Source organism: Lactuca saligna, chromosome 2, assembly GCF_052625555.1.
Source record: "Lactuca saligna cultivar CGN05327 chromosome 2, ASM5262555v1, whole genome shotgun sequence".
NCBI classification, from domain to species: Eukaryota; Viridiplantae; Streptophyta; class Magnoliopsida; order Asterales; family Asteraceae; genus Lactuca; species Lactuca saligna.
This window is the reverse complement of record NC_136418.1, coordinates 70481197-70493271: the sequence shown is the minus strand read 5'-3', so window position 1 is coordinate 70493271 and position 12075 is coordinate 70481197. Positions and strand designations below refer to the sequence as shown.

Genomic DNA, 12075 nt, shown 5'->3' with positions numbered 1-12075 from the left:
GGACTTTGGTCCGATGCAGGGGACAATGTCCTAGTCAGTTCCGGACTTCGGTCCGATGCAGTTGCCGGGCTTCGTCCCGATGCAGTGGGCAAGGCCCAATATGTGTTTATATGTTATTGTATGGTATGTGGTAGTTTGCGGGAGCTCACTAAGCTTCGTGCTTACAGTTTTAGTTTTGGTTTCAGGTACTTCCGCAAGCAAAGGGAATAGCTCGGGGTGACGGCATCGCACACACCACAGCTTTAGCTTTTAGCCTGGGATTGATTTAGTTTGTTTTGATTTGACGTAGTATGATACAGTTTCCGCACAGTGTTTTCTATTATGTTGGAATACATCACGTATGGTTTTATTATATGACACTCTGATTATGGTTTTGATTATATCGAAAAACGAAATTTTTGGGTCGTATTTTTGGGTTGTTTCACACGCTCCACCAACGACTTGGTAAGGTACAAAGTGTGAATTTCATGGGCTAGCACCAAATACACATTTTTCCTAAAGTAACTAATATTGGGAATTAAATAAAAAATATTTACTTACTTTATAATAATCATTATACTTTTAATGAGAATTTAAAGTCATTGTCCTACCCGTTCGGCTAACGACCCTCCACCGATCAAGCAAGCGGTGGGTGAGAGTGGACACCCATTAAGTCGCCATTTTATAGGCAACAACCTTATACCCACCTTATACACCGGCTTCGTGAATGAGGCCTACTAACGGTAAAACGACATGTTCTTATACATATATATAATAATTAACCATTAATGTTATAAATAGTATAAGTGTTGAATTTTAACTTTTTAAAATTCTAAGTGATGGAATTAAAGTTTATTAAAGTGTGTGAAACTTTTCCAAATTCCAAAACTTGAGGGCAATTTTGTAACTCTTCAAAACTTTTCATTTCATAACTTATGAATTAAAGGTTCATAAAATGAAGACTCTTCATTTTATGTAACTTATGTGTTTTTAATGTGTGTTAAAGAAAAGTGACTTTTGGATATCCATAACTTGAGGACAAATTATGGACTCCATTAAAACACATAAATGATCAAGAATTAATCCTAAACAATTCAGCAAATAATTCCTATCATCACTACTAGAAAAAAGGCCTTTTACGACGCTCATTGCGCGTCGTAAGACGCTCAGACGACGCGCAAATGCGTGTCAAGGAAGGCCCTGTCATAAAGAGAGACGACACGCATTTACGACGCGCATTTACGACGCGCGGTTACGCACGCAATGCGTATCAAGGAAGGCCCTATCATAAAGGAAGACGATACGCATTCGCGTGTCGTAACCTTACGACGCGCGTGTCAATGACACGCAATGCGTATCAAGAAAGCCTCTGTCAAGAAAGGCCATGTCATAAATGAAGATGACACGCATGTTTGCGTATCATAATTTTAAATGTTAAAAAAAATTATTTTTTATAGATTTACTAATTTTCAAATTAAATTTGCATTTAATGCCTCACAATATAAAATAAAATATCATATACAAAAAATATAATCCATTTCATAAAATTTAATGTCTTACAATTGTATTTCTTACAATATATAAATTTACATATAAAAACATCTCTACAGTCTACATGTTTCATGCTTGATTTCCATCTTTTATCGTTTTTAAAAACAAAAGTTCTAACAAGAAACCTTCTTTTAGTAATGCAAGTGATGCTCTTGATAAGCTGATATTCTTAAGTGTAACGGATCCCTCATTACTTGGAGATGCTGGTGAGCTTGAAATCCAAATTAAACCTGATCCAGAAAAAGGGACAAACACAATATCATAAGATTACTTACTTTTCTTCATTCTTGAATCTTTCCTCATAAAATACAACTCTACAAGAGATTTATAAACCTTTTTTTACCCTTATTGTAGAGACACTGGTATTCGAATGACCAAAGAAGAACTAATAGACTGCCTTGGAACCATTTCTCAAAGTGGTACTTTACCTTCTTTCATATAAATCATTAGCAAATATGTACTACATTACATTAATTGGTTAATTTTATAAAATGTTGAATCTTTTTGTTTAGGAGAACAAGGATCTTGGAAATGATAACAGTTTAATTGGTCAGTTGTTTTTTACACTCTCTGGCACTGCAGTAGAAAAGATGTATTTTTTTTATACCAAGTGGCTCTCAGTCTCACTTTACAAATTTTCATGTTTTGGGAAAACAAAATACCTGAGTAGGACCCTTAAATATTGAGTCATCAACTGCAATTGAAGGTTTCTTGATGAAAGCCCTAATTTTATTAAAGAGGAAGAGGCGACTAATCCGTAAATGGAAGCCTTTGGATTAGCTAGTCATCCAGTTTCTCTGAAAAATAGAACACCACACTATTATTAATATTATATATTTTAGGTGCCAATACAAGTGAAAAAATTCTTGGCACATAGTGATGGGATGAAGGTTGTTGAATCTGCAAAGGTTTCATTCGAGGGTTCTCCAAATGGTTTAATTTTTAAAGAACTTGATCGGTATAAACTATAAACAGTTAAACACACCCATATTTCATCTTTTTTTTAATTATATAAACAATTTTTTTTTTTAAATTATACAGACCAAGTGGACAGCCTTGTATTGAAACCAAGGAGTTTAATCTTGTAAGAAACATGCTTATTACTGCTGTTGAAGAACGTTATAGAGATGTTGGTATTTTTTTCTTACTTTTTGTCTTAACCCATTAAGTCATTTCCTCCAGATCAAGTGCTTAACCCATTAAGTGTTGTTTTTCACACAGCACAATGGAGGGACAAGCTTACTCAATTCCGATCAAAGAAGAACCGGGCATAAAAGGTAGTGAATTCCTCTTTATTTATTTTGCAAACATATAATTAAAAAAAAAAACATTTGAGTAACAATGTTCAACTATATATATATCATGTGATGCAGGAGGATCAAATCTGTAAATAATTGATCGAAGAAATGATATGAACTCACGTCTTTTCGTCCCCATGTGTAGCAACGTCCATCGACATATCAATATCCAATGCCACACAATGATTAGATGTTGCATAAAATGTTCAAGAACATTATAAACTTAGGGATTTTAACAGGGCAAATGTAGGTCTTCTTCAGGAGCTCTTTTCATCCATTCCTGTAATTTATTTACACATCTGCTATTATAAATAATTCTGATTACAAAGTCAAACACATGTAAAGAAAAGTCAAAAGTAATACCTAAATGGTGGAGCCAGTGATTTTTTCAACAGAAAATGCAGTTCGATACCATGGCTCTATTAGCTCAGTATGTCCATCAAAGTTTGTTGACTCCCAAATGTTTCTGGAACCAGAAGGGCATACTGAGAAATCATATAAATTTAGCCAGCACTAACAAACTCATTGATAGATGATACGCTACCTTACATTGTTTGGTGTGATCTCACTTAGTGCAGACTGAATAACTTCAGGGGGAAAAAGTGGAAGGTAAAGATGATCCAACTAGCCAATCTTTTGAAGGGTATAACTGCAATGTTGTTCAAAATCAAAATGATTATTCAAATAAGTAAAGCAAAAATATGATAAAAAGTGAAAATACCTGCATATTTGATGAAAATTTCACAACATAATCAATTAGAGGAATCTTGTCCTGATAATGGAAAGTCATCTCACAGATTGCAGAAAGCTATATGGATCATATAACAAAATAACATCATTTGATTTTATTTTAAAAAAAAAAGAGTATGAACATGATATGATAATATTTTCTAGTATTTTCAGGTACCTCATCATAGATCCACTTGCAAACACCATATCACTGCAAGAGTGTAATGTATTTGAAAAGGAGCCTAATTATATGTTCAGCATTTGCTGGTGTTTTCATGAAACATATATTACAAATGATGTCAGTATCTAAATAATCATGAAAGAAATGAACACACACACAGAGAGAAACAGAAGACTGGAAACACTAACCATGTCCAACATCAGTTAATTCAATAACCACTTTAAAGAAAGAAAACTCCACAGTCCAGTTTGATTCACCAGCAGACAAGCTTGTTGCCCAACCCAATTTCTTCAAGACATAGAAGAGGGATCCTTCTCCTTCATGACCAATTAAGTGTCCAAGATACCTACTTGGCCCTTCCATGTAATGACCAATGCCATGTGCCATTGGCCATGTGATTCTCAGCTTGTGACCACGTTTTATAGGAACAATTTTCACAATAACCTAATGAATAAATGCAACAAGACAATAAATGAAAGCAATTAAGCGTACAAATGAAAGCAATTATGCGTACCAAGATAATTATTCATAAATTTTGGGGCACGAAGAGGTCGACCCCTATGATTAGCAATAGAAATCTTCCACCTATCAAGAAAAGTAACTGCAGCATGCTCCATGTGTTGCAACATCATACAAAGTCCTCCTTGTTTCTCTACAGACCCCAAACCACCACCCCAATTCAAAACCCTAGCCAAGTCACTCCTAGTTCCAACAGGTAGAATGGCTATAGGAGGGGGTGAAACGTAACTTTGCTTCTCAATTGCATCCAATACCCACCCTGCTGTCCCATCTCCTCAACATACAAGAATTTTGGAATGAGCTACTCTTCTGAATAGATAAAGACCAACTTCTGGCCCTTCTGTTGAACTCAACTCAAATATCTACAAAAAGTTTCATCAAGATTTTAGAAATTTTGGTCAAAAGATAAATCAAGAACATATTTAGCTAAAATATCAACCTAATTTGACAAATTCATATGAATTGTTGAACAGATAAAGCGACTGATGCACCTTGGAGAACATATTTAGCTCTAACATCGAGAATATAAGTAGAAATTTTACCTGCAATGAGTAGCAAATTTTCATTCTCTTCAGTCGCAGCTCCTCCAGGAATGGATACGCTTTGGCGAGAACACTCAACCATGGATGAACATCAGCTCCCCAATCATCCGGTACTAAATTGAAATCTGAAAACCTCGGTTTCCCCTTCAAGGTTTTGGTTCGCTTCTTATTTAGATCCATACTTTGCTGGAAATTTTCAATTAATGATTCAGCTCATTTCAATAAGATTCGAAGCTAAAATCTTCATATTTCAGAACTAGAATTCAACGAAATTCACTGCCGAGATTTCTCCAAAAACTTCAATCAATCATGGAACTGATTTCGGTTCAAGACTAACCGACAAAAACTTCAATCAATCGTGGAGGCAGTTTTAGGAGTTTGACATTATGAGAGGTGGGAACGTATTCGCAGGGGAAGGTGGAGGGATAACAATCATTCCGAAGCTTGATCGGTACTGGGAGAGGGGATGCATCAGGTGCAAGATACGCACGCATCACGCATCAAGAACTAGGGCTTGTAAGTACAACAAAAAAATCATGAGAAACCTTCATCGTCGAAAAGAAATATTGTAGATGGAAGAGACAGTTGAGATGGAAGTATTGAAACCCACATCAGGAGCTGACGACTAAAGCTATTAATAGATAGTATTAACAGAGGGTGAGTCGTAAAATGACATCAACGGAGGTGAAGGGAACGCATAAAGAAACCCCTATGAGAGAGAAAGCAAGAGTCGATTTGAAGCAACCGACAAATGAAATTGAAAGGTAGAGGCGCTACACTCTTTTTTTTGTTCGTGTCACCACACATCAACATAGAGAAATCGAGAACCCCTACGGGTTTGTTCAGTTCAAAAGACGGGATCAGAGATTTGGTGATATTACGATTTTGTTGTGGGAGAAAAGAGAATTGATGATGATATTAGGGTTTTTTTTGTGTATTAGAGAGAGAGAGAGAGACTAAGAGAGAGAGAGAGAAAAAAAAGAACGATGGAAATAAGGTAGAGAAGAACAATGGCGACCTTTCAAACTTTTGGGATTTTCGTTTCCCCCCGCTGCAAAAGAGGAGAAAGCGCCTTTCATTCAAAAAATATAAAGCGACATTTCTAAACGACGCCCATTTTTAAGTAAGTGCCCTCCGTGTTTTTAATTTTTTTTGTTGGACATTAATTCTAGGGCGCGTACAAAAGCGTATCGTTTATCCTTCAAATTTTAGAAGAGATGACATTATTTTAAGGGTACATGCTTTTGCGTATCGTAAATCACCGCGTGTCATTGTTTGCGCGTCATTAAAGGGTTTTTTTCTAGTAGTGCATCTTCTAAATTCATAAGAACATGAACATGATTATCAAAGTTTCAAGAATTATATGAACACATACAAAACATGAAATTTTGATATATGTTATTGTAAATGGATTAGAACAACCATTACACCAACTAAAATAAGTTTTAAAACATCAAAACAGTTTAGGGTAAAGTTTCTAGTCCATTTCCAGCAGCAAAAGTCGAAAATCTACATTCTGAACCTTCTACTCGCCGAGTGCACGAACCTACTCGGCGAGTAGGATGAATTTTGCCTTGGACTCGGCGAGTCCCCCCATGGACTCGGCGAGTCCATCATGCAGACAGCAAAAATTTCGACTTTTTTCACTATTTTGCATCAAGTATCAAACAAGCAAGCCTAGGCTCTGATACCACTGTTGGGTTTTGAGCAATCTAACACTTCCTAAGTGTGCATGCAACCCTAATAAACCTTGGATCTATGTTTGTCTAAATACATGCAAAATAATAATTTTCCAAGGTTCATAACCTATCTAACATGGCATGGGGTATTTTTAAACATAAAAGAGTTAGATGAGATTACATACCTTTTGATGATGAGTTTGATTCCTAAGGAGTTTGAGGGCCAAGCACCAATAGTGTGAATGCCTCAAATGGAATCACAAATCACCACAAACTCTTGGAAAACTTTGAGAGAGTGTATACACACTATAAAATCAGCCACACACATGCACACACACTAGTGACACTAGTATACACCCTAATAACCCATGTCTTTTCCTTTCCAAGGATCCATGGGTTAAAAGCTCCATGGATCATCCATGGACTTCCATACAAGCCTAACCCATTAACAAATGAGTGTTAGCCCACACCATATAAAACCAATAGCCCACAATCTAATTAGTCTTCCTTTTAATCTCTAAATTAATTCATAATTAATTTAAGACTAAGACTAATTAAATAACATGACTTCATATTAATATATTATAACTTATAATATATTAATAATCATATGTGTATAACTCTCATAAAATTATCCATAAATAGTTTGGATGAAATGCCACCCAAATGGACCATGCCGGGTCGGGTCAAGTATGTACCAAATAAGTTATGGACTTAGACACCTTATCCAACAATAAGATGTATGCATTGTATGTGATTAAGTTAACCGTTTTGTATGTGCTATGTATGCTATGCTTGTTATGGGCCGGAAGGCATTATGTTATGGGCCGGAAGCAATTATGTTATGGGCCGGAAGGCATTGTGATGTGGACCGGAAGGTCGACACGGGTAGGACCGGAAGGTTTACCGGGTTGGGACGGAAGTCCCCTGAGACACATGGACCGGAAGGTCATGGTCTGGAAAGGCGTATGTGTGTAAGTAGTATTTTGGGGAACTCACTAAGCATTTATGCTTACAGTTGTTGTGTTATGTGTTTCAGGTACTAGCGAGGACCGTGGGAAGGCGCCGACATGATCTGTACACACTGTCGGAAGATTTATTTATGATCTTGGGATTTGACATGTTTTGTATTATGATTATGATAAACTGGATTTTTATGGTTGATTGGATGAAAATATGTTTTTAAAAAATGAAAAATTCTTTTGAAAATTCACGTTATTACTGTCACACCCCGAAAACCGAAGGGAAACATTTCTGGGGCGGACTCCGCGTTAAGTATCAAATCCAATGCACATAGTAAGTAAACTAAACAACCATTACATTACATATAGAATTTACATTTGTTTCAAAAGTGAAGTTATACAAGTGATATACATATGCATCATATTAACAAAAGTAAAGACGAGATCTTCAGTATGCTCCGTCTTCTCCAAAAGGATTGTTGGGTACCTGTCTATCTTGGACCTGAGAATACAAGCGGTTTGAAAATCAGCATAAAGCTGGTGAGTTCATAAGATGTTTGTTTTTCTGAAAATGTACCAATTTCCTTTAGTTTTCCAAAAAGGTTTGTTATCCAAGAAAATCCCATATTTTCTTATGTAAAGTTAGTTTAGTTATCACTTATTACCAATTCGTTTATGTGTTGTTGTAAAGTCCCGAAAAACAGATCTACCAATGATCAAAGATAATCATAGATGCAAACACGAATTAATAAGCAAAAATAGAACAAAAATACCAAGCTTGCATACGCTTCAATGCTATAAAACGTCTGATGCAACTTGGGAGAATACGAAAGTATCAACAACAAATAATGACTAACACAACCCCTATTTATAGGCTAGACTCACGACCGTACAGAGTTTACGGCCGTAAAGAGTTTACGGCCGTAAACTCATTCTGACCGTAAACTCGTTACAAAACAATCATAACCACACACTTACTGCTATCAACTACTATACCTAGACCAAACCACTATACAGGGTCTATCAATCTCCCCCTTGGTTTGGACTAGCTCGACCCTATTCCTTTCTTTACCAGCATGACATCCATTTGGCCCATAGCACCATTCCACATCCGCTTGCTTAGGATCTCAGCAACCATCCTGGTATACGCCTTGGCTCCCTCCTCATAGATATCTTCAACCACTTTGATCTGAAAATTGCTCAGGTAATGAGTATCCCACTTCCTGAATTGCAGTAGGTCTCTTCGATCATACAACCGTATGCACCCATTCTTAAGCTTAATGACTGCACCACAAGTACTCTCATCATAAACCCAGCACTCCATAGAACCAAGCGACCCATCTTGATAACCTTGAGCAATGGGAAATTGTTTTACTTGAGTCGTGGGTGGACACATAACCACTTGCAAAGGTTTATCAGAAGAAGCTTCAAACACATCTGAATGTTCTAGAATGACTGACTCAGCAGTTGGCATTGTTGGGAAGCCCTTCTTGACTTGCTCATCCAGAAAGAATTTAAACTGCGAAAATTGAGGATTATTTAATAGATTGATAAAAGGAGCTTGTGATAACTCCGTAAGATCAACCCTTGTCAATGAACTAAAAGCACGAATATCATTATACAACTCTGAGTTACCACTCTTGCGAATAATAATCCAAAGTCGAAGAGAATCGTGAAGTCCCCAAGCAGCCACACCCGATCGATCCCCAAAAGTATCTCTGAACCGAACAATTTTAAGATCAATCACAGTGATCAAAGATCCTCCTTTAGAAGAACCCTGAGTAGCATTTCTCTTGAATAACAACTGCCCCTTCTCAGTATCATCTTCTTGATTTTTCCGAATGATCTCTTAAATATGGGAAGCCATAGGAGGAACAATAGCAATACGTTCAGCAGAACCAGAAGATTGACCAGTTGGCACATTTACTGGATATGCTTGCACATGTAAATTTATTCTTTGTTCTTCTATGTTCGTTTCATACTTCTCACCAAAATCATCCTCCAATTTCTTTTTCAATTCAAAGTAGCTCGAAGTTAGCAGATTAAAATGTTCTTGAAGATCATAAATCTGCTTACTTTTCACTTTCTTATCCCTTTTAACTTCTGCTAGTTGTCCGCCAAGATAAGTTCTATCTGACTGATGCTTAGACACTTGAGTACGAAGCTCAATGTTCTGAGCACGAAGTTCAGCTACTTGAATGTCAAGCTCTATGTTCTTCTGACTTAGCACAACAAACTCCTTTTGCAAACTAGCAAAAGATGAATCATCATCTGGAGCACCCCCTTCGTTTATAGAAATGCTCTTTCCTTGAGGACTGGACGAACGAAGCTATTCTTCTGCCATGTGCAAAGCCAGCCTCTCAGAAGCAGCATCCCTATTTAATCTTGGAACAGGAAAACCAGGAGGAGCTGAGGGGCCGCCAACATCAAAAACTGAACTAGGTCTAGTTGTGAACATCTTTGTCGCAGAAAGTCGTGTAGTAGCAGTAGTAATTGGCAGTGTAGGAAGACCACGAACCAAACTAGTGATTAGCTCGGATTGTCTTTCATCAAGTCTTCTCCTCTTTGAATGAGGTTGATCAGCTTGTGGAGGTATTACACTAACAAATGGTTCAGTTGTAGGAGAAATAGATACAGGAGGGGAACATCCCACAACTATCTCCATTGGAATCGACGTTGACACCATTTTCTCAGAAGTTGGAGTAAGAGTTTCGCTTGACTTCCTCGTCTCAATTGTTGGCAAAACACCATCATCGACATTTTGAAAAATTGTGTCAAGAGTCTCATTGGACACAACATTAGCACTACTAGCTAAGGAAGCCGCGATATCATCATTATCAAATCCCGTAAGATTAAGATCTTCAAATGAGTCATATCTATCATCACCGGTAACCATTTCCCTTTCATCTTGTCTTTCAGTCGATTCGTGTTCATGACTAGAAGCACTTTGGTCTTTCGGAGTTGGCGAATCTTCATCATCTTCAGTCACATCTATTACTATGTTTGCTGGAGTCGAACCCTCCGTAGATGTTTTCTCAAAAGAAGTCGGTTCTGACGATTCGTATGTCACTGGCGTCTCATCTAATTCTGTAAACTTTCCAAATTTCTCCAATGGATAACACCCTCGGAAGACAACTTTTCCTCTTCTGTTTTGTTTAATGAGTCCTACAGTGTGTGGACCCAAAGATTTCATATCCAAAGTGTCTCCCGCTTTTCTAACTTCAGAAAACTGCATATCAACAAACACTTGAATGAAGCGGGGATATTGGAGAAAGGTATCCCTCGTAGAAGCTCGGATGTTTATTACGAATTCCTCTAGGATGAACTTCGAGAAATTGAAATGAATTCCTGCAACCAAAGACACCATTGCACCAGTGGTGTGTTGAGAAATTTCATCAGCCCCAGTCCTTCTACCCGATATGCAACTCACGAACACATGAGCTAGAAATCTCCAATACGGATGGAGCAGCTTTTTTAACGTTGGCGGGTAGGTTCCCTCATAACTCATCCGTCGTAGTATTCTCTGAACATCTTCGATACCAATCTCCGTCGGATAGTTAGGTTGATCGTCAATCAACAACGCCTCTCGAACAAAACTTTCATTGATCACGATGTCTCGTCCTTGTACCTTCGCTGCAACCATGAAATTTCGATCATCATCCATCTGCGTCCTTGCCGTCTCCCAAAATTCACGAACAATGTTCTGATATATGACCAGATTGACTGTTAATGCTGATGCAACACAACATTCACGCAACCTGTGAACCATTGATAGCATATCAGAATGTATGACAGGTGGATCAGCAAGAAGGATTGCCAGATTGTGCATGTCTGCAAACTTGAGATTTGCCATTTGCCTGCACTCAAACACAATTGTAAGAAACCGACACCAACTTATTTTGACCAAAAATAGGACAATAAAAATATGATCAAAATAGAATAAAAATAAAATAAAAATAAAAAATAAAAAAAACCTTTTAGCAATTTGGTTCTTGGGCCGTAAACTCTAGTTTACGGCCTAAAGAACACCAAAAAAAACTTGGTTTACGGTCTAAGAAAAAAAAACGCTACGCAATCGTTACCAGATTTGTTTATGGCCAAAAGCAATATGAGAATCTGTTCTTGGGCCGTAAACTCTAGTTTACGGCCTAGAAATTGCTCTGAAAAATCGATGCGCTGTTATCACTGAAATCTTTCAAACCATCCAAGACGGTTACACTCGAATTCACAGGCCGTAAACTGGGAGTTCACGGCCTATGAATGTTTACTCCGAAAATGGCTAAAAGTTGACTATTTTCTTTGAGATAACCAACGATAAGCATATATTCGTGAACGCAAAGATAAATAGCATCATAATAAAATAACATCGAATTGAAATCATCAACTTTCAGAGTTTACGGCCTATGCTTACGGCCATAAACTCCTCAACTCGGTTTTTTTTTTTTTTTTAATTTTGGCACACAATGCTATGGTGAACTGTGAAACAAAGTACATATTCGAGATCTACACGATGCTACCTTCACGATGATGTATTTGTTTTTCTGAAAATTGAAGGTAAAATTTTTAGCAACTTGAGAGCTTTTAAGAGTGAGTTTGCGGCCGGAAACTGTTGAGTGGGGAGATTCCGGCCGTGAA

At 37.3% G+C, this 12075-nt stretch overlaps 1 protein-coding gene and 2 long non-coding RNA genes across 3 annotated transcripts; 1 reads left to right on the top strand and 2 right to left on the bottom strand.

Annotated features, from left to right (window-relative positions):
* Positions 1-1585: 1585 nt before the first annotated feature.
* Positions 1586-3104, bottom strand: LOC145028907 (uncharacterized). Its single transcript, XR_013676252.1, has 3 exons — positions 2952-3104; positions 2193-2327; positions 1586-1760 (listed from the first exon to the last, which is right to left on the bottom strand). It is a non-coding gene; the product is annotated as an uncharacterized LOC145028907 (long non-coding RNA).
* LOC145028703 (bifunctional nuclease 2-like) lies at positions 2379-2804 on the top strand (the record flags this gene model as incomplete). Its single annotated transcript, XM_078977465.1, has 3 exons — positions 2379-2488; positions 2572-2663; positions 2752-2804. Coding segments are annotated over 3 exons (255 nt in total), but the record flags the coding sequence as incomplete, so codon positions are not given.
* A 133-nt stretch (positions 3105-3237) lies between the features above and the next one.
* On the bottom strand, positions 3238-3968 carry LOC145028906 (uncharacterized). Its single transcript, XR_013676251.1, has 5 exons — positions 3927-3968; positions 3736-3821; positions 3550-3636; positions 3373-3477; positions 3238-3294 (listed from the first exon to the last, which is right to left on the bottom strand). It is a non-coding gene; the product is annotated as an uncharacterized LOC145028906 (long non-coding RNA).
* Positions 3969-12075: the final 8107 nt, after the last annotated feature.